At 35.3% G+C, this 23882-nt stretch overlaps 1 protein-coding gene across 2 annotated transcripts in view; it reads left to right on the forward strand.

The window, feature by feature from the left end:
• Nucleotides 1–275: 275 nt before the first annotated feature.
• The window catches only part of ERICH6B (glutamate rich 6B), a 106492-nt gene continuing 82885 nt past the window's right edge, over nt 276–23882 (forward strand). For both annotated transcript variants that reach the window (XM_051983837.1, XM_051983838.1), the window contains exons 1-3: nt 276–373; nt 4111–4305; nt 21927–22335. In XM_051983837.1, coding sequence (XP_051839797.1) covers nt 21987–22335 — 349 coding nt within the window. In that variant the 5' untranslated portion in view covers nt 276–373; nt 4111–4305; nt 21927–21986. The remainder of the gene's footprint in view (nt 374–4110; nt 4306–21926; nt 22336–23882) is intronic.

A 23882-nucleotide genomic window follows, 5' to 3' on the forward strand; every position in this document is an offset into this window, starting at 1 on the left:
GAGTGTTGAAATTCTTGATAAAAATTTCAGAAAGACAGAGTCTCCTGAGTTATATGGAATGTGGGGAATGGATCTGCCATTTTCTTGGCAAAGGTTTACTCTCCCTAGTGATATAACTAAGTCAATGGGTCACCTTAAAATGATTTTTTTTAATGATGTAACAAAGTGTGAACCAGGGCTACCCTTTTTGGGGTCATCAAAGTTTGGGTAGGGAGGCAAGCAACCTTGCCCCTGATTTAGAGCTTTTAAAAGTGTTGATGCCATTCAGTCCCTTAAGGAAGAGCATCATCCATGTAACCAACTGTGGGAGTACTAAAAACCACTAAAATTGATTGAGACTGGAGGATCTATCTTTCCATCTTGCCTGACTTGGGTGAGTCTTTCTTATGTATTTAATGATTCAGTTTTTCAGAATGATTTCAGTGCATTCTTAGCACTTGCTTTTTATTGAGCCAGTACCTGCTAAATTTCTTTCTTCATAATGCATTTATTTGTGCCTTTAAATGTTTGACCTGACTTTTGGACTTTGCAGTTCAGATCCCATTATTCTATAAAACTAAATCATCCTGAACACACGTACTGAAGCATAATCTGTTTTCCACATTTCCTACCAATAAGTGTCCTAATTGGTTGCCCTAATCTCACTTGATTGAGTTGTAATCTAAGGGTGAAAAAATGCTCAGGCAGCAAACCTAATTTTAAAGGTGTTACCCTTTGAGCTTATGTTTATAAATGCCTTCACTGGGAAAACAAACTGCACCCCTCTGTCAAGTAAGAGATTTGTGTTCCCCTGGCAACTGTGAGGTCACAGACCTTAACTAACCAAGATAGGCTAAGTAACTATTTTCCTATGGGGTTACAGACCCACAAGGGATAATAGCACATTCAGTGCCCCTCAGGCAGCCCTGCAAGAACTCTGCTAATTTTATAGGTTCTTCAGTCTCTTGCCTGAAAAGGACCCCTTTGGGGGAAGAGGTATTTGCCATAAAAGAAACAGTCCTCAGGACATGTGTAATACAATAATAGTGACAAGAAGTCTCTCCTTTCTCCACTTCTTTCCTCCCTAGAGTGACTAGAATTTATAGGTTCTTGCCATCCTGCCTTCCATAAGCTACATCTCTGTGCTTCTTTCTTTTCCTTAGCTTTCAGTTTCTAAGCAAAATGCTTAGTGTTCAAACTCAAAACAAAGATGACTCTTTTCTGGAAAAGGACAAAAGGGAATGTGGAAGGTCCTCAAAAGTTCCCTCAAGCTCTCTATATGAATTCCCAAAGGGCTTTCCTTTCAAGGGCTTACATAGTCTACCTGGATCAAATAAACAAACAAACAAAAACAAAAAACAAAAAAAAAAAAAAACAGAATGACTTGGAAGGGTCCTCTATTCTATTTATGAACAAGTCTCTGATCCCCAATTCTTTTTTTGATCCCCAATTCTTGCTAGGTTTTCTTTGATTTTAACTTTGTTGGAATCCAGCTCCTCTAGTGAATTAAGGGTTTGAATTTACCAGGCCAGGCGGAGAGAGTCTCCAATATGAACTCTTCCAAGTTTATTGATCAGACAGACAGATATATACCTCAAATGCTTATAGACTTGGTACAAAGTACACTCTTTGAAGTTCCTATGGTTTTTGTCTAATAAACAAGATCTACTGAAATGTAAATGATTAAGGCCTGGATCTTGGTTACTTAAACTGAGATGCAAATAGTTGAGATATACATCAGGGTAAAGTTTATCTATCTTTCTCCCAAATGCCTTTAGTGTCTATTGTGGGCTGTTTTTCCTGTCCTAAATTCAAAGGTTTGCCTTTAATCCAAAAAGTAGTGTTTGCATTTTGCTTCAGTCACTAGATTATTAATTTATTATACTGACAAGCAGTCTCTGCTATTTCAATAAGAAAAGGGAGTTTTGGTGAGCCAAGTTTTACTGTAAGATTCAAGACCTGGAATGGATTCTTACCTCCTTGCCCTCTACATAGCTTCTCTCCCTTTTTGGTCTCTAAGAGAAGCAAGCACTTTCAAGAGGCTAGCAGCATGTCCATCATGACCACCAAAAGCCTAAAGAAGCAGAATGTAGCTTAATCAAAAAGGAGACAAGGAGGATGCTTTATCAATAAGGGAGCCTGATCTAGCTATTAGGTGATAATATAATCCATTATTGAAGCTTTAACCTTTCCATGGCTCAGATTTCCTGTTGGTAAAATGGAAATAATTAACCAAGAAATCATTATGCTCTGTTAAATGGATAAATCATAACAAGAAATCCCAGAGACCATCTTGTTCAACCCCTTCATTTTACCAATAAGAAAATTAAGGCCCAGGGAGATTTAGGGAGTAACTTGGTGAAAATCATACAGTTAATGCACATGGCATTTGAACTCAAGTCCTCACATTCCAGAGTTGATGCTCTTTTCATCATACCATAATGTATTTAAATGTATATCTTTGTAGAAATGTGAAGTCAGCTACTGCAGAATGATTTTAGTTCTACTTAGAGTGTAGTGATTACCAGATTCCTGGGCTGATCACATTGAGTATTGGGATTATATTAAGGCTCTGGAAGGAATTTTCTGAAAGGAAAAAATAAGTCTAGATTTGGGTCACACCTCTAGCTTCAGCTTATCAAAAGCCAAGTGTGCTTTAGAGAAAAAGGAGATTCTTGGATCACAGAATTAGGGTTAGAAGAGACTTCAGATATGATTCTCTTCACCCTTATCATTTTGCAGATGAGGAAACTGATTCCAGAAATAATAATTTGCCCAAAGTCACACTTATAGTAGAGGGCAAAGCCTGAATTCAAACTAAATCTTCTGAATTCAAATCCACTGTTCTTAGCTCAGTACCAGTCAGTTATTTGGCTAGTCTAGATAAGGGCTCAATGCTTCTTTAAAAAATAATAATAACTTTTAAAGCATTCATATATTCAATAACACATTGTGTATTGTGTATTTTTTGCTTAAAACTTGTAAATGTAGTTTACCTGAGATTTTGGAGAAGGAAGATAAGTGGAACAGAAAAGGCAGTTTTGTAAGATGCCAGCATTGGGGAGTACAGCAAGGTGGCCATCTTATTTTAATGCATTTGACACTCACCAACAGAGAAGATTAGGCAAACCGCACAAACAAATAGGGGACAAAGGGAAAGATGGCAAGATTAAGTGTAACCTCAGTGTTCTCTCAGACTCTTCACTCTCTCTCACCTCACATGTCCAAGCAGTTACCAAATCCTGCCATTTCTATTTTCACATCTCTTGAATTTGTTCATCCAATCACTACCTAAGTTTATTATATAAGTTTATTAAGTTTATTATTACTAGTTTCATTACTCATTTCCTAGACAACTTCTATAGTGTCCTAATTGGGCTCCCAGGCTACTTCATCTTCCACACCAATTACAGCCACTGAATTGATTTTCTGTAAGTGCAGGTCTGACCATGTCACTGCCCTACTCAATAAAATCCAGTGGCTTCTTCTTGCCTCTGGGATCAAAATATAAATGCTTCTAGATGGTTTTTAAAGCCCTTCACTATGTGGTCCCTCTACCTTTCCAGCTTCATCGTATATTCATGATTCCCCAGTCCCTTTGACAGACTGATAACATCTATGAATTCCTTACTAGAATGATGTTGGGGTTTTATTTTGCCTTCATTCATAATGGAAGAAAATGCTTAATTTTAGATAGTTCTTAGTGAAATAAGAAAGTAATTTTCTTCCCCTGCATATTCACAGATACCTACCCCCCCAAAAAAAAATCTATCCATAAATTCCTTGGAAATCTGTGTTTAAAAATTGATGTTCTAAGAGCTAGCTAAATTAGTCTTGCTCTTTCTCACACACAATATACCACTGCATCCCATTCCTCTGGCTTTGCAGTGTATCTCTCATCTGTCTAGGATATACTCCTTCCTCTCCTCTACCTCAAAGAATCTCTTACTTCCTTTAAGACTCAGCTCCTTGACTGCCTTCTACAAAAAGCCTTTCTGAGTCTATCCAACTGCTAATGGTTCTTCATAAACTACTTTGTATTTATGTGTTGTGTGTGTGTGTGTAAGTGAAAGTGAGTTATGAGTATACTATCTCCATCTTGACAGGAGATGTGTGTCTTTATATTCCCAGGACTTGGAAGATAGAAATATCTTTAGATGAATTTTATGGCATGGATTCACTGCCCTGAGAAGACAGATTCACAGTGAATCATGGGATCATAGAACTGGAAAGAATATCAGATGCCATTTTATTCAACAACCTCATCCTCAGATGGAAAAACAGACTCAAGAAGGTTCAATCATTTGTTAAAAAATCACACAGGCAGTAAGTATCTGATGTGGGATTCAAAGCCACATGTTTTCTTCTTCCAGAGTCCATACTCTTTCCAGGTCACCACATTGTCAAGACTGAGATTCAAATATTTTCTAAGATACTTACTAGATGTATGACTGTAAACAAGACACAGCTTTTCTCTTTTTCCTCTTTTGTAAAATGAGAATATAGATACCATGACCTCCAAGATCCTGTCTAGCACTATATCTTTGATTTCATGAATAGGAAAATATTTGGAAAGCAATTTGAGATATTTATAGTTGTTCTTTTTGTAGTGGCTAAGATTTGAAAATTGAGAGGAGGATCATCCACTGGGGAATGGTGGCTAAGCAAGCTGTGGTATATGATTGTAAGGAATATTATTGTACCATTAAAAAATGATGAGCAGAATGATTTCAGAAAAACCTAAAAAAACTTATATGAAAGATGCAAAGTGAAATGAACAGAATGAGAAGAAAATTGTATATATTAACAGTAATATTGTATCTGTGAATGATAGCTATTCTCATCTGTCTAGCATAGGTCTGTGATCTCATGAATAGGAAAATATTTGGAAAGCAATATGAGATACTTGTAGGAACTCTTTTTTAATGACTAAGAATTGGACATTAAGAGCAAGATTATCAATTGGGGAATGGCTGAGCAAACTTTGGTATATAATTGTAAGGGAATATTATTGTACCATTAAAAAATGACCAGCAGGATGGTTTCAGAAAAAAACCTAGAAAGACTTATATGAATTGATGCAAAAAGAAGTGAACAAAATGAGGAGATTCTACATGTAACACTGTATGATGTAATATTGTATCATCAACTATAAATGATTTAGCTATTCTCATCAATATAAGGATCCAAGATAATCCCAAAAAACACATGATGGAAAATGCTATCTATCTCCAGAGAAAGAATTGATGACATCTGAATACAGATCATATTGTTTTATACTTTCTTTTTTTCTTTATTTTTGTTTTGTTCAAATTTTCTCTCAACAAAATGACTACTATGGAAATGTTTTACATGATTACACATATATAACCTATATAAGATTGCTTACTGTTTGAAGGAGTGGGGAGAGAGCTGGGTGGGATGGGGAAGGGAAAAAGAGGGAGGCTTAGAATTTGAAGCTCAAAACTTAACAATAAATATTTAAAATTATTTTTATAAGGAAATAAAATAGAGAGAGAGAGAGAGAGAGAGAGGAGAGAGAGAGAGAGAGAGAGAGAGAGCAGGAAGGAATTTGAACTTTTCCAAAAGGTTGTCTCCTAGACAAGAAGAATGTATTGTCTGAAGCCTCAAATTCCTCTGATGAGACACTTGACACTCAGGTCTTTTGTCTCTAAAAGTTTTTCATATCTTACCTGGGTTACAATGTTTACTCCCTCTAGAATGCCTTTGAGAGTTTCTTTAATGATCAAAATGAAACACCATTATGTGAAAAGGTTCCTTAATCTCATGTAGATACAAATGTTCTATACCTTTTGGGAGATGCCTACTACTTAATGCTTTAAAATTAATCTTGTTAAAGAAGACTACCTTAAATTCTTGATGCTCTCTGACAAGAATCAGAAAGGGGAAAATGGAGAGAATAATCATTTAATATTTGCAAAACACTGTGCTAATAGCTTTATGACTATTATTTCATTTGATTCAACATTCTAACATACTTCTTGTTTCCTCCTGTTAGTTACAGGACAGCTCCACCTACGCCATCAGCATTAGCTACCCTTTGAAGTTTACAACAGATTTCATATATATATATATCATATCATATTATGTTATAGATATTATGTATGTATATTATATATACACATATGTACATAAATATGCACATGTACAGTATATGTAAAATTTGAACCTCACAATAATGCTGTGAGGGAGATGTTACTGTTAGAAGTTAATTGACTTCCCTAAGGTCACACAACTATAGTAAGTTCCTGGGAAAGGGAACTAGAAACCAAACCGTCCCAATTCTAAAGTCAGCACATCCGCTATTACAAACTGCTTCCCTGTCTCTGGTTCTGCTGTATGATTCTTAGATAAGGTCCTTTACCAGTTTCAACTGCAGTTTTTTAGTTAGCTTTTTGGGGTGGTTGTTTTTTTTTAAATTGGACCAAGAGATCTATTGGGAGTTATATTTTGCTCCTTCAGTTTGCGGTATCTGAGTGTTCAGGGAAGATTACTAACTCTGGTGTGAGAACTGCTCTTTCTACTTTTGGTATTCACCTGCCACCTAACTTTCCCCTTTAGCTCTAAGAAGCTGTAGCTTGCACATTAGCCACACCCCAACAAGTCATTTTGGCAGGTGGCTAACGTAGGTTGAGGGTAACAAAGTGGCCTCATATACAGAGATGAGTAAGGGAAGGTGAGGAAGCATGTCAAGACTTCCCCTGGTGGAATGGGTTGAATGAGAGCAATTCGTTCCATTGGCTAGGAAGGCAGCTGAAGAAGGCTGTATGAAGCAACTAGTGCTTAGCCAGACATCAAAGAGCCCAAGTTCATGAACTACATCCCAGGCTATCACCAGTGGTCTTGACTTTTGTCTTACCTCCAGTCTCTGATGATTAGGGAGAGAGTAAGATTTGCATTTATGCAACTCTACCTCACTTAAGTCCATTTTATGTACAAGTCAAAAGACATCACCCACACCATTTTACCATTTTTTTTTTACCTAAATCAAAGTCCTGTGGCTATAAACAAATGATGAAGAAGTAGGTTCAGTTACACTGGGAACTGTAGTCCACAACCCTGTATACAGGAGCCAAGGATATACAGTCTCTTCTCACCAGATAAAAAGCCGTAATAGGGTTCAGCAGCAGCTAGAGTGTCTGAGAAGCTTTTTTAAAGGACTGCAAAGCTCACTAACTGGCATAAGAAAGGTGCCTTAAACCTTGACTGCTTTATCTAACCTAACTGGCCTACTTGCCACAGCAGATGGACATCTTTGTGGTCCATAACAAACAAACAAAAAAGGTACATGTATTTTTTCAAAGATGTTTCCACTTTTCATTGATAAATGAAATGTCTGCCCACTTCTGGATGATATGAAATATAGCTAATAGGAAAAATGAACAGCTCTTGTTGTGAAAGTATTCAGCAGGTATCAGATCCAAACAGCAGCCCTGAGTGACACAAAGTTGGCAAATGAAGGTCAGTTTACTGAAGTCAGAGCTGGATATAAATTTTTCTGGAGTGGCTACAGTGATGGGGAGTGCCATGAAACTGGCCTGGGATTTATCATCAAAACTAATGTAGTTAACAAATTTGTATGCTTCCCAAAAAGAATGAAGGGTAGGCTAAGAGTACAATTGCCACTTGCAGGAAAGTACCATGTCACCATCATCAGTGCACATGCTCCCACCATGACACATCCTGATAAAATAAAAAAAAAAAAATTTAGTAAAGACCTGGAAACTTTCATCATCAATATGCCAAAAGAGGACAAACTTGTAATTTTGGGTGACTTCAATACCAGGATAGGCACAAAGCATCAAACAGTGAGAAGTCCTTAGGAAGAAAGGAGTTAGAAACAGCCAGCAATGGTCACTTAGTACTGAAGAGTCTCTCATCATTAACACTATATTCTGTTTACTTAAATATAATAAAACTTCATGGATGTACCTTCACAGGAAACTCTGACATTTAATAATAATTTAAGAAGAGATGGACAGGATGTGACAGTGACTAAGGGAATGTGTGGCACAGAGTGCTAAACCAACCAAAGACAATCTCTCTAAGACATTCGCATTCAACAAAAGTGATACTCCCAAGGTAAGACAACCACCAGAAGAATTAATATCAACAGATTTGAGTATTTCTCCATAAGTGGCAAGTTTATTACTGATTGGAAGGAAAGCTGAGCCAACACATATTTGACAACAGTGAAGCAGAAAAGGAGCAGTCAGCTTTCAGAGACTTGGTGTATAGCAACATATTTTTTCACCTGAGTTAAAACACTCACAAAATCAGGACTAGTTGGATGAAAATGATGGGGAAATTTAAAAGTTACTAAACAAAAATTTTTTAAACTCCAGAGAGTTTACCAGCAGGACAGATACAGCCTCCATGGGATGATAAAAGGGAGAACATTTCTAAGAAGGCAGTATTTAACTCCACTAAAAGTAAAGTTCAAGACTTCCAGAGGTAGAGCCAAGATGGCAGAGTGAAGCCAGGAAGCTACTTGAGATTTTCCAGTTTCCTCAAAACCACATAGAGCTAAGTCTCTGAACAGAGTCTCATGGAATGAAACTACTCTACAATTCAAGATAGATTGGAAGAACTTCAAGAAAAGTCAGTCTTACTGGGGTGAAAGGAATGCTCAGCCCAGCTCAGATGGTGTCTGGGAAACTCAGTGAAGAGAGGGTTTTAATCACAGAAGATAGCAAAGACGATCCTTGGTCCTTACTCAGTAGCAGAGCAGACCAGTGGGGCAAGCCTCCTGTCGCAGGACAGAGAGCAAATCTCTAGCTCAGGAAACCAAGCAACAAATGGCAGACCTGAGTCTGACTACCCTCTGATGTGAGCAAGACACCAAACACAAGAAATCCCTGTGCTCAAATCTAAGGTTCAAAGCTGTACAAGACGTTTGGGACAGAGTCCTCTGCACCTCAAAACAGAGCTTAACTTTAAAAGTCAAGAAAAAGTGAAAATTTTGAAATCTGAAAAAAGAAAGAAAGAAAATGAACAAGAAACAGAAAAGAACTTTAACCATAGAAAGCTACTATGGTGGTAGGGAAGACAAAAATACTAATTCAAAAGAGGACAAAATACCCACATGTGAAACCTTGAAGAGGGATTTGAATTGGTCTCAAAACCAAAGAGCCTTCTTGGAAGTTCTCACAAAGGACTTTAAAAATAAAATGAGAGGTAGAAGAAAAATTTGGAAAAGAAGCAAGAGATACAGGAGAGAATCAACAGCTTGGAAAAAGAAGGGGGAAAATTTACTAAAGAAAACAATTCCTTAAAAAAAAATACAGTTGGCCAAATGCAAAAAAAAAAAAAAAAAAAAAAAAATCCACTGAAGAAAACAACACCTTGAAAAGTAGGATTAATCAAATAGAAAAGGAGATATAAATTTAACTGCAGAAAACCATACATTAAAAAATTAGAACTAGGCAAAAGGAAGCTAATAACTCTATGAGACATCAAGAATCAGTCAAACTAAAAAAATTTTTTAAATGGAGGAAAATGTAAAATACCTCATTGGAAAATCAGTCAACCTAGAAAATAGATCCAGGAGAGAGATCATTTAAAAATTATTGGTATACCTGTAGGCCATGAGTAAAAACAACAACAACAACAACAACAACAATAAAACTGGATGGTATTCTTCAAGGGATTATCAAGGAAAACTTATATACTAAAACCAGAGGGCAAAATAGCCATTAAAAGAATCCATCGATCATCTGTAGAAAGAACTTCCACAAGGAAAACCCCAAGAAGCATTGTTATAAAACTCCAGGACTGCAATCTCAAAGAAGGCTGCCAGGAAAATATCAACCATGGAACCACAATCAGTATTACACAGACTTTGACAGCTTCTACAATAAAGGATCGGAAGGCCTGGAATACCACATTCTGGAAAACAAAGAACCTGGGATTACAACCAAAAATCATTTACCTAGCAAAACTGAGCATCATCTTTCAGGGGAGGATATGGATCTTCAATGAAGTAATGGACTTTCAATCATTTTTATTGAAAAGATAAGAAAAGAACAAACAAAATTTGATTTACAAATACAGTACTCAAGAGAAGCATTGAGAGAGGTTAAAAAAGAAACATTTAAAGTTAAACTGTTTGTATCCCTGTATGTTACTTGTAACTTTTGAGAACTATATCTTTTATCATAGCAATTTAGAAGGGAATACATAGACAGAGGAGGTGTGGGTATAAATTGACTGTTGTGATGATTTTTAAAAAAAGACATTAAAGGGTGGGAAAATGATTGTACTGGGAGAAGAGAAAAAGGAAGCTAAAATGAAACAAATTAGATTACATGAAAAGGCACAAAAGACCTATTACAATAGAGGAATAAGGGGAGGGGTGGGATAAGTATTGTCTGAAGCTTAATCTCATCAATTTTGGCTCAAAGAGGGAATAACTTGATCATTCAATTGGGCATAAAAATTTATCTTACTCTATAAAAAAGTAGGAGGAAAATGGGGAAAGAAAATGGAGAGATTGGAGAGAAGGGAGGGCAGAAACACTAGATGGAAAGGGTAAAGGAGAGGAGGGATGATAGAAGGGAGGACAGGTTGGGGACGGGATTGATCAGAAGCAAAATACTACTAAAGAGTGTCATGGTAGAGAGAGAAAATAAAATTATATACAGGGGAAAAAATAGGATGGAGTGGAATACACAACTGGTCATCATAACCATGAATGTGAATGGGATGAACTCTCCCATAAAATGGAAGTGGATAGTTGAGTGGATTAAAAAACAGAATTCTACAATATGTTGTTCACAAGAAACTCATTTGAAACAGAGAGGTTTATAACAGAGAAAAGTAAAAGGATGGAGCAGAATTTATTTATTATGCTTCAACTGAAGTAAAAAAAGGCAGGGGTAACAATTCTGATCCCAGACAAAGCAAAATCAAAAATAGATCTAATCAAAAGAGAAAAGGAAGAGGAAACATTACATCTTGATAAAGGGTGTCAGACAATGAAGTAGTATTGATATTAAACATATATGCATCAAATGGTACAGCATCCACATTCTTAAAAAAGAAGTTAAGCCAGTTACAGGAAGAAATTAACAGAAAAACTATACTAGTAGGGGACTTCAACTCTCTCAGAATTAGATAAATCTAACCATCAAACAGATGGTTAATAGAATATTAGAAAATTTAACTATAATGGATCTCTGGGGAAAAATCAAATAGACTTAGAAAGGAATATGTCTTTTCCTCAGCAGTACATGGCACCTACACAAAAATTGACCATATATTAGGGCATAAAAATTTCAGAATCAAATGCAGAAAGGCAGAAATTATAAAGCATCCTTTTCAGATTACAATGCAACAAAGATTGCATTCAATAAAGGGCCAAGGAAAGATGAACTAAAAACAACTGGAAATTAAAGCATCCAATTCTAAAGAATGAGTGGGTCAAACAACAAATCATAGAAACAATCAATATTTTCATCCAAGAGAATGACAATAATGTGACAACATACCAAAACTTATGGGATACATCCAAAGCAGTTCTTAGGGGAAATATTATATCTCTAAATAGTTAAATGAATAAAATATGGGAAAAGGAGATCAATGAATTGGACATGCAACTAAAAAAGACAGAAAAGGAACAAATTAAAAACTCCCAACTAAATACCAAATTAGAAATTCTGAAAATCAAAGGAGAGATTAATAAAATTGAAAGAAAACTATTGAACTAATCAATAAAACTAAGCGGGTTTTATAAAAAAAAAAAGGAACAAAATAGATAAACCTTTGGTTAATTTGATTAGATAAAGGAAAGAAAAAAATCAAATTACCAACACCAAAAATGAAAAGGGCAAACATCTCCAATGAAGAAGAAATTAAAGCAATAATTAGGAGATATTTTGACCAACTGTATCCTAACAATCTAATTGAAATGGATGACTATTTACAAAAATATAAATTGCCCAGAATAACAGAAAAGGAAATAAATTACTTAAATAGCCCCACTTTAGAAAAAGAAATTGAACAAGCCATCAATGAACTCCCAAGAAAAAAAAAATCTCCAGCATCAGATGGATTTACAAATGAAATCTACAAACATTTAAAGAACAATTAATTCCAATACTATGTAAACTAATTCCAAACTATGTTTGGAAAAACAAGAACAATATGACACAAATATAGTACTAATAATACCTAAGCCAGGAAGAGTCAAAACAGAAAGAAAATTATAGAACAATCTCCCTAATGAATATTGATGTAAAAAGTTTAAATAAAATATTAGCAAAGAGATTACAACTTATCAGCAGTATAATACACTAAGATCAAGTAGGATATATACCAGAAATACAGGGCTGGTTTTCACGATCAGGAAAACTATTGGCATAATTACCCATATCAATAACAAAACTTTTTAAAGCTTCTGACAAAATACAATACCCATTTCTATTTTTTAAAAAACACTAGAGAACATAGGAATAAATGAAGTTTTCCTTAAATGATAAGGAGTATCTATCTAAAACCCACAGCAAGCATTATTTGTAATGGAGAAAAGCTGGACACATTCCCAATAAGATCAGGAGTGAAACAAGGATGCCCATTATCACCAATATTATTTAATATTATACTAGAAATGTTGCTTTAGCAATTTTAAAAAAAGAAAAAGAAATTAAAGGAATTTAAGTAGTAATGAGGAGATAAAACTGTCACTCTCTGCACATGATATGATGATATACTTAGAGAATCCTAGAGAATCAATCAAAAAACTACTTGAAACAATATCTTTAGCAAAGTTGCAGAATATAAAATAAACCCACACAAATCATCAGCACTTCTAAATGTTGATAACAAAACCTAGCAGCAAAAGATAGAAAGAGAAATTCCATTTAAAATAATTGTAGACAAAGTAAAATATTTGGGTGTCTATTTATCAAGAGAAAGCCAAGAACACAAAACAATTTTCACACAAATAAAGTCAGATCTAAATAATTGAAAAAGTGTCAATTGCTCATGGGTAGGCTGAGCTGATAAAACAAAAATGGCAATTCTACCTAAATAAATCTAATTGTTCAGTGTCATAACAAAAAATATCATTTTATAGAGCTAGGAAAAAATAATAAAATTCATCTGAGAAAAAAATAATAAAATTCATTTGAGGAAAAAAAGGTAAAGAATATCAAGGAAACTAACAAAAAAATGACAAGAATGGTAGCCTAATAGTACTAAACCTAACTCATAGATGATGAGGTTGATGTATGTATTGCCAGAACTAATTCAGTGTTTGGGAGACTCTGAAAGAAAGTGTGGGAGAGAAAAAGTATTAAACTAACTACCAAATTGAAGCTCTATGGAACTGTTGTGGCTGACCTCACTGTTGTACACCTGTACAACCTGAATGGCCTACTAATATGCTAAGAAACTGATTTTCCTCCATTTGAATAGTCTTAGGAAGATTGTGAAAATTGCTTGGCAAAATCAGTTAAATACTGAGGCCTTTTCTTGAGATGAACTGCCAAATATTCAAACTACATCAGAGAAAACAACTCTAATGTGCTGGTATTTGAATGCCAAATATATGTTTGTTTAAAAGACTATTTTACTGAGAATTCACCCAAGTCAAGTGCTCACACAGAAATCAGGAAAAGTGATACAAGAACACCTTCAAGATCTCTTTAAAAACTTTGAAATCAATCATGAGACACTAGCACAGAATCTCCCAACAAAGTGTACCCCCATCAAAGAAAATGTGGTGATTTATAAGCAAAGCAGAATTGCAGCAGCTCAAAAGAAATGTGAGATATGCACTCTACTCCAAATGTTCATGTGAACTATTTGTGGCTGACCTGTGATAGAGCCTTTCAAGCTCATACTGATAAACCACAGTCACACCATATCTTTACCCCACACAATGATGTCATTTTGGTCTTCTCCGAGACAGCTATCATGGAGTTCATTGTAAATTTTTATTTATTTATTATTTTATTGCCAATAATGAAATATGACAAGAAGAGGGTAAATATGGTAAGGATGATGCTTCCAAAATATCCCCAGCCTCTTATAATCTTACCCATCAAGCTCAGATGATGCCCTTTACATGTAACCATCTTCTTGGTACCTCACAGAATCACACAAATCTCATATTTGAAAAAGAGCTCACTTTTTTTCTTTTTTGATCTGATTTTTTTGTGTAGCTTGATACATGTGGAAATGTGTGTAGAAAAATTGCACTGTTAACCTATATTGGATTACTTACTGTCTAGGAGAGAGAGATGGGGGAGAAGGAGGGAGAAAGGTTTTGCAAGGGTGAATGCTGAAGACTATATTTGCATATATTTTGAGAATAAAAAGCTATTATGTTAAAAAAAAGAAAGAAAAAGAGCTCAGAGAGCATGAAGCCAACTCATAATATACCAAAGATCACCTCTATGCTATACCTGAAAAGTAAATATTTCAAGCTTTTTTATAGAACGTTCTGATAAAGGGGAACATCACCATCTCTAGGGCAAGAGTTCTTAATCTGGGGTCCATGGACAGATTTCAAGGAAGTAGGTAAACTTGGAAGGAAAAAAAAATTATATATTTATTTTCACTATTTATGAACTAATAATTTGATAATTTGATCAAAATGTATTTTCATGGAATGTTTTCCACGCTTGTAATTCTTCTCATCTCTTTCTGGCTTCCCTGGCTTTCTTCAAATCCCAGCTAAAATTTCACCTTCTACAAGATACCTTTCTTTGATCCTCCCTTTAACATTAGTGCTCCTCTCCCGATTTTCTCCCATTTATTCTGCCTATCTTGTTTTTACATGGGTTTGTATGTTGTCATGAGTTAGAGAGTTTTTGAGTGGATTTGGATTCAGAGAGAATCTGGAACCTGGAATACCTTTTCCAGATGCCCTGCATGTGAGATAGGGTGTCCCAGGTACTAGCCTGCATGGGGATAACTACAATGTAAGCTCCTTGAGGTCAGAGGCTTTTGTTTTTATTTCCTCACCACCTAACACAGTCCTTGGCACATGGGCATTGCTTAATAATTTTTTTTAATTGAATTGGTGTTGACAAGGTATGATTGAGGCATTCGGTGTTAAGAAAGACACACTAGAGGATGGAGAAATGAGCTAGCACATTTGTGCTATCGGTAGCAACTGCGTGGTGCCCCATGCAAAGTGACAGGAGGTCGCTAAGGTGCTCCCAGCTCATTTCAGCAGTCAATTTCATCTGGCTACCTTGTCAAGAAACCAGATGCTTTTCTTTCTCTTTGAATAAAAAAATAAAGGCCGAAGTCTGCACTGACACGCGGCTCCCCTTTGGTGCCCAGGGGCCTCAGATCAAATGAGGTCCTGCTGTGCGACTTCCTCCCAACTTGTCAGTTCTGATTGCCAGGGAGATGTGGACAGCGCTAGTGCTGATCCTAGGGATGCATAAGCCAGCAACGAGGCAACAGAAGGAAGGGCTTTGCAAGCCAAGCCTGCTTACTTCCTCCCACACCTTGAAGTAGCCCTTCCCTTCCCTCTGCCATCTCTCCCAGAGGAGCCCAGGCTGATTAATTGCTCCCGCTCCTGTTCATAACGGATGCTTTGCATCAGTTTGGAAGAACAGAGCACACTTCCCGAAAATGATGATGAAAGGCAGTGAGACTGCCCAGAGGTCAGCCAGACTCAGACTCAGAAGTGCTGCTGATCCCTTTAGCATGAAATGTAAAGCCAGATGTTTGCACCCACTCTGGGAATCTGTTCGACAGAGTCAACAATAAACAGGTATCAAATGCCTGCTGCGCTAAGCACCCAGAGGAGGAAAAGAACACCGTTTTGTGGAAAGAATCCTGTTCTTAAAGTTGGAGAATAAATGGGTGAAGTCCCAGCCCTGCTATCTGGGAGCATAAGAGCTGCAGATGAAAGAGACCTTAGAGGTCGGTTATACAGTGAAATCCCTTCCCTTTATAGATATGAAAATAGGGAAGAAAGAGAAGAGATAATGACTAGGGGCAGATGCCTTTCGGATGCCTGAATTTCGAGAACCAAAGAAGGAGACTGAAGGAGCTAAGGAGACAGATAAAGAGACAAAGAATCTGTGGTCAGAGACAGAATTAGGAAAGTGCAGTGTCCTTGGAAGTCTATTAAATGAGGCTTGTCATTGCTTTTTAGTCATTTTAGTTGTGTCCAACTCTTCATGACCCCATTTGGGGTTTTCCTGGTAAAGACACTGGAACCTTTTCCTTCTCTAGTTCATTTTGCGGATAAGGAAACTGAGGTAAACAAGTAACTGTCCAGGATCACATAGCTAGTAGACAGATTAGAACTCAGACAGATTAGCCTTCATGGCTCTAGATCCAACCCTCTACCCACTGGCCATCTAGCTGCCCCTTTTGAATGATTAGCCTTCCATAAAACATGTTATAGGCATGAGCGGCACGTCTTGGTGATAGCTTTGAGGTCAAATATATCTTCTGGCATTCAGATCTCTATTTTGTCTCATTATCTATATTTTATGTAATTTTATATTGACATCTGAGAATATCTGTGATATGAGAGGAGCTTTATTGCCATTCTTATGAATTGATTTTGCTCCCTAGCTTCCAAGCCAAAAGAGAGGATTTCTAAACACTGGTGCAACTGATAAGTGAGCCTTCTGCTGTTGATTTTTGAACTTTTAAAACTTTTAATGCTGCCTGAGTGATCTGTATTTGAGTGGCCTGACTCAAAAAGATAAAAACAACAATTGTGCTGGAAAACACTTGCATACAGTCTGCCACTGATAAATAGTTCCAGGCTGACGATAAGACAAACTGATCTTGATCTTTCATCTTAAGCAGTTAAAAATAGGAAGAGCGGAAGAACTCTGATACATAAACATGCATTAGATGAAATGGCTTTGCTTTAATACCCCTGTCAGGGGTCTAGAACAGTCTGCTAGCCACTCTCCCATAGCTCAGTGGGTAGTCTCTCAGAGTATCCAGCTAGTAACTTTTCATTCATGCTGGCCCAAGTGCAACAGAGGAAGGCAACAGGGAGAGAGTGCCTTAATCCAAAGTAGTGATCAGTATTACCTTTGATCCAGCAATACTACTACTGGACCTGTATCATTAAAAAAGGGGAAAGGACCCACAATCCAAAAATGTTTAGAGAGGCTCTTTTGTGAGGATGAAGAATTAGAAACAGAGTGGATGCTCATCATATGAGGAATGACTGAATAAATTGTGGTAAATGAATGTAATGGAATACTATTGTGTTATAAAAAATGGTAAGCGGGCAAATTTCAGAAAAACTTGGAAAGATTTACATGAACTCATGCTGAATGAAGTGAGCAGAACCAGGAGAACATCGTATGCAGCAATACCAACACACAATGTGATAATCAACTTTGATAGACTTTGCTTTTCACAGAAATAGAATGATCTAAAACAATTACAATAGGCTTGTAATAAAAAAAAAAATGCCATTTATATCCAGACAAAGAACTCTGAATACAGATCAAAGCATGCTATTTTCGCTTTTTTGTTTGTTTGTTTCTCGTGATTTTTCCTTTTTTGTTCTAATTCTTCTTTCACAACATGACTAATGTGGAAATATATTTAATATGGTTGTATATGTATTACCTATATCAGAAATTCTTGTTATCTTGGGGAAATGGGAAGGGAGGGAGAGAGAAAAAATTGGAAAACAAATCTTATAAAAGTGAATATTGAAACTATCTTTACATGGATTTAGAAAGAAATAAAATACTATTAAATGAAAAACAGAAGTAGTTTAAAACAAAGAAAGTAGAAAAGACAAAGTAGTGACTAAATGATAGGGAGTTGTAGGGACTTTGGCAAGTTAAATCGGAAAACTTTTTTCTTAGCAGAAAATAATCTTGGTGCTATGTAGATAGTTATATTCTCCATATACTGATAGACTAGGACTTAGTAATGACAATCAACCCAAAAGGAAGAAAAAAGACAGCTCATTTAGTTCAACTCTCTCATTATATACAGAAGGAAATGGAAAATGACATGTCCAAGCTCATACAGCAAGTAAATGGCCTCGAGTCTTTTATTTTCCTATAGATTTTTTTGGAAATGACAGTAAAACTCAGTGTAGTTCTTATTTGGTCACTATTGGTAATCGATTCTATTATAAAGGGAATCTTTGCTCCTCAGGGGATGAAAGCAGGAGTTAAATCCTGGATGAATGCTGCTTTATTATTTAGGATTTGAAGAAATTTTTGCTATCTGATAAATTCCGGTCTCATGCCCACTTAAGCGCTTAGGTGGCACAGTAGGTAAAAACAAAACACTTGACATGGAGCTCAGAAGATCTGAGTGAGAATGTCTATTTAGATACTTTCCAACTCTGTGACCCTAAGAAAATTGCAGGATGTCTATCAGCCTTAATTGTCTCATTTATAAAATTGGTAAAAGATAAATAACTCTTGGGGGCAGCTAGGTGGCGCAGTTGGATAGAGCATCAGCCTTGAAGGCAGGCGTACCAGAGTTCAAATCTGACCTCAGACATTTAACACTTCCTAGCTGTGTGACCCTGGGCAAGTCACTTAATTTCAATTGCTGCAGCAAAAAAATTAATTAATTAATTAATGATGACTCTTTCCTTTAGGTGTTTATTATCTCATTTACTTTCTTTTCCTAGAGTTAAAATAGGAAGGGGAGGGAAATGATAGAAATAGGAGGTTGGAAGATTATGAGACTTGTAATGGAGAGAGCCATCTGCATCTAGAAAGAGGACTATGGAGATTGAGTGTGGATCACAATATAGTATTTTCACCTTTTTTGTTGTTGTTTGCTTGCTTTTTTCTCATTTTTTCCCTTTTTATTTGATTTTTCTTGTACAGCATTATAATTGTGGAACTACATGTAGAAGAATTGCACATGTTTAACATATATTGGATTATTTGCTATTTAGGGGAGGGGATGGAGAGAGGGAGGGAGAAAAATTTGGAAACACAAGGTTTTGCAAGGGTGAATGTTGAAAACTACTTTTGTGTTTCTTTACCTAAGGTCCACAAACTTTAAAAAATAATTTAAAAATGATTGATTTCCTTTATAATTTTAAATAGTTTTTGTTTGCACTAAAAAAAAAAAAGCATTATTTTGAGAATGGGTCTATAGGCTGCTGTCGTGAAAAAGGACTGAGTATCACATTTTTCTCAGTAATTTGCATCATTGCTTTTTCAATTTGTTCAGTCATTTTAAGACATGTCTGACTCTTCATGATTCCAATCGGGGTTTTCTTGGCAGAAATACTGGAATGGTTTGCTATTTCTTTCTCCAGCTCATTTTACAGATGAGGAAACTGAGGCAAGCAGGGATAAGACAAACAGGATCCTTGTTGTTTGTCCTTCATTCTAGACAAGGATGACCTTAGGGAGGTAATGCCATGACACTCAAGTGAATTGAATTTCAGTAAAGGTGAGCTGTGCAAGGTCTCCTTTCTCGTTCTCACTTTCCCCTCCAGAGCCATCTGAATCCAGTGGCCAGTCATGGATCAGGATGACTGGAGATGGCCCTGGATGCAATGGGAGACCTTGGTCTTTTTAGGCTAAGCTTTCAACAGTTCTGCATACTTGCCCAAAGTCACATAGCTAGTAAGCATCTCAGGCTAGATTTAACCTCAGAAAGAGGAGTCTTCCTTATGCCAGGCCTGGCATTCTATCCTTGCTGCTCTGTTATGTCAGATTATCCATGCCATGCCCACAAACTTTGGATCTGTCCTGAACCCTTTCTTTATTATCTTCACTATTATTTGATAATCTCATCAGTTCTTATAAGTTTAATTTTTTTTTTTGCAGGTGGCTACCATGTATAATTAACCAATTCTTGAATTGTCTTAACTTTCCAGCCCTATATTACAAACTGTATTTTAGATGTTTTGATTTATATGCTTCATAGACTTCTCAAGATCAACATATTCCAAATTGAAATTATTATCCTCTCATTCCTCCCCCAAAAAAACTTCTAGTTTATATCTTTTAATATTTACCTTATTAGAAATTAAAACTTTAAAATTGTATGTATATGTGTGTGTGGTGTTAGTTTATTTTAAAATAATAATAACAAACTCATTACATGTCACAAATTACATATTTTATGAAAAATAACTATTTTATGAATCAAAAAAGTTAGTGAGAATGAGTGGCATTATTTTATATATTTTTGCAAATTTCTTTAATATCTAACTAAAAAGAAGACAAAGGAATTCTCATATCTGCTTCTGCATTCACTGAATTGTGATGTCATTTTGGTTGAAGTACATTAAGAGAATTTGACTCCATGCAGATATGTAATTGGAAAAGGGAGTAGTGTTTTAGTAAGCAAGTAGCATTTTAGGATTTGCTCTGAACACACATGGAGCCCTCAAATTATTACTGAATGAACATAAATAAATAGAAAGGTAGATCAGTGGAACAGAGCAGTCATATCATTTATAGCTACGAATAAATATAACAAACCCTGTGTTTGACAAGTGTAAAGACTTAAGCTTTGAAGTAAGAACCCATTATTTGGTAAAAATTGTTGAGAAAACTGGAAAGCAGTATAGCAGAAACCAGGCAGAGTCCAATCTCTTACACCATTTACCAAATCAAGGTCAAAATGGATGCATGACCTAGAAATAAAAAGAGCTAATACAAGAAAATTTAAAGAACATGAAACATATATTCACAAATAGGTCAACGATTTGTGAATAAACAAAAGGTTGAGAGCAGAATGAAGTATAAAGAATTTTGATTAAATTAAATTTAAGATGTTTGTACAAATAAAACAAATGTAGCCAAAGTTAGAAGGAAAACAGAAAATTTGGGGGAAATTTTATAGACAGTTTTTCAAAAGAAGGTCTTATATTTCAAATAAATAATAACTTTGAAAAAAATTTTAAAAGAACTTTGTAAAATTTGTAAGAATACAAGTCATTATCCGATTGGTAAATGGTCAAAGGATATAAACAGGTAGTTTTCTAAGGAAGAAATCAAAACAATTTATAGTCTTGTGAAAAACTGTTCTAAATCATTATAAATTAAATGTAAATTAAAACAATTTTGAGATATAATTTTATACCTACCAGACTTACTAAAATAATTGGAGGGAAAAACAACAAATGTAAGAAGGGATGTGGAAAAATTGGGACTCTAATTCATTATTGGTGGAGTGATCCAAACATTTTGGAGAGTAAACAGGAATTATACCGAAAGTGTTATTATACTACCTATACCCTTTGACCCAGCAATACCATTACTAAGTCTACTTCCAAAGATGATCAGGGGAAAAGGAAAAGAATCTATACATTCTAAAGCATAGCAGTTCTCTTTGTGGTGTCAAAAAATGGAAATTGCAGGAATGTCCATCAACTGAGGAATAACTAAACCAACTGTGGTATATGATTGTGATAGAATACTACTCTGCTATAACAACTGTTGAGTTCAATGATCTTTGAAAAACATGGAGATATTTGCATGAAATAATGAAGAAAGAAATAAACAGAACCAAGAGAACATTATATACAATAATAGTAATGATGTTTTAAGAACAACTTTGAGCGAATAAATCATTTTGACTATTATGAACAGACATTAACTTGTAAACATGTGAAGAAAGACATTATCAACATGAAGAAAAAGAACTGACAAAAAGAAGTATGTATAGAATGATTTTTACATTTATATACACATTTGTATCTAATGGTAGCCATTCTAGGAAAGGGAGGGAAGAAAAAAAATGAGGGAGAAATAAACATTTATGTGATAATGTTATTATTTATTTAAAAGGAAGAGAAAAATTTCCATAACAGATTTGCATTATTATTTACAATCATTTTTATTACACAATGTTATGAAAATGCTTATTTATTTCATAAATTAAAAATAAAAGAAATAAAAATAAAAACAAATACATACACCTAAAGCCATATACTGCTTTCTGGTCAATGATGAATATTACTTTGTTTTCCCTCTCTTTTTCAGTTACTATGATGTGAGCTCTCCAGTGACTGAAGATTTCTGTTTGTGTAGTAATTTGCCAACATGTCTGAAAAGAAGTTCCTACCAATTAATGTACACCCTTCTTCTCATAAATTAACACTTAATTCTCCAACTTCTTCAACGGAAAATTTTGCAGATAAAGAACATAAAAAGTTGCTTCCTGAAATCTCTGTGACAAAAGAAGAAAAAGAAAAATCCAGAACTGAAAAAATTCGGAAGCTAGAATTTCTAACCAATGATCAAGTCGTTCCAACTCAATCTTCTTCTTCCTCAGCCTCTTCATCTCCCAATGTCTTCACTTTGCCCTCTTTGTCTTTCCCTTCAATGAAAACTTCTAATCCACTTAAAACTTCATCAGTGCCAGCATTCATTTCATTCAAGACAGAAGAAGGTAAGAAGAATCACTAATAAAAAGTATCCCCAAGTCTTGTTGCAGCCACAAAGGCTTCATGGGTAAAATAACCAATAATACAAACAGCAGCATAATAATCAGGCAAATATTTGTCAATATCAATGAGCATTTCTTAGGAGATCTTTTATTTTCCAGGAAAAAGCAATTTATGCTCAAGCTCTTTCACTCATTATAGGGCTGATATATTCTTGGGAAACAACAGTAGCAAATTTTATTATTGTTGTTAACATTATTAACAATAACATAATATATTGATATTATTATATTATTGTTAATATTATAATATTATTAAACAAACAGTTTAAATGACTGAAGGAAATGTTGCTAATTAAGAATACATATATTTCTATATCATATATTTATTTATGATTATCTCTGTGTATTTGTATATATGTATATTTATCTTTATTAATGAGTGAAGTTCATGCAGTAACTCCCTTCATCAATACAAACTCATAATTTATCTATAAGTTATAGTACTAGACAGTCGTCTATGGAACTGAGTGGTCAAATGACTTAGTACACTCTGAAACTGTGTCAGAGCATGATTGGAACCCATATTTTCTTGACTCTAAGACTAACCTCCCCCTCCATCCACAAGACGTAATACCTCAAGAAATGCAGAAGTTATACATTGGGTAAAAATTTGATCTTAGATCCATTTCTTCCAAAATATATGTCTGCCTTCTTTATTGGAGGCTAAGAGTGAAATATCTAATGTATGCTCACTGCCACATGATCAATTGGAAAATCAGTGGTACTTATTTCTTCACAGATTATTTTGATACTCCCTCAGCAGCAAAACATGGTTACTATATGGTCCATGATTCACACTCAGAGCACAAGACAAAAAAATAGAATTTTCTTCTTAGCTTTATGCAATCTGGAAAATATTTGCAATCCATATTTATATGGATGGTATTTTGGTTCATGAAGACTTTCCTTACAAAGACCCAAGGAGGAGGAGATAAGTAGATAGGACAAATAGTAATATTATCATCATTATCATCATTGTGGATATGTCCATTTCTAGGTGAGGAGTTTGGGATTCAGAGAAATTAAGTGACTTAGCTGTCATGTTTAGAACTCTTTCTGCTGCACCATAATTTCTTCATTCAAGGGTTATTACTATTATATAAATAAGTATGGCCTTAGGTCAGCCTGATCACTTCAGGGGGTTAGATAGAAGGTGAGAAAAGTAGGATATTCTCTGTGCTAGTCTAGCCAGAAATTGCTCTTCAGAATACTAATATCCATCTTGCTTGCATTCCAAGCCTAATTCAGAAACATAAAAGTAGCATTCAGAGGTTTTCTCCTATACAGAGTGGAATCAGGCATTCTTAACATATACCCCTGTGAGCCATATCTTTGTAAATAGATCCCCCTCTGGAGCAGGACAAATACAAGAGTTTCAACTGACCAGAATTGGATATAAAGCAGAAATCTCAAAAATAAATGTCTTGCTGGTAAGGGAAAGGAGGTTAATAAACTATAGGTAAGATTAAAATGCCTTTAAAACTACATTT

This window comes from Antechinus flavipes, chromosome 3 (genome assembly GCF_016432865.1).
Source record: "Antechinus flavipes isolate AdamAnt ecotype Samford, QLD, Australia chromosome 3, AdamAnt_v2, whole genome shotgun sequence".
Taxonomy (NCBI): domain Eukaryota; kingdom Metazoa; phylum Chordata; class Mammalia; order Dasyuromorphia; family Dasyuridae; genus Antechinus; species Antechinus flavipes.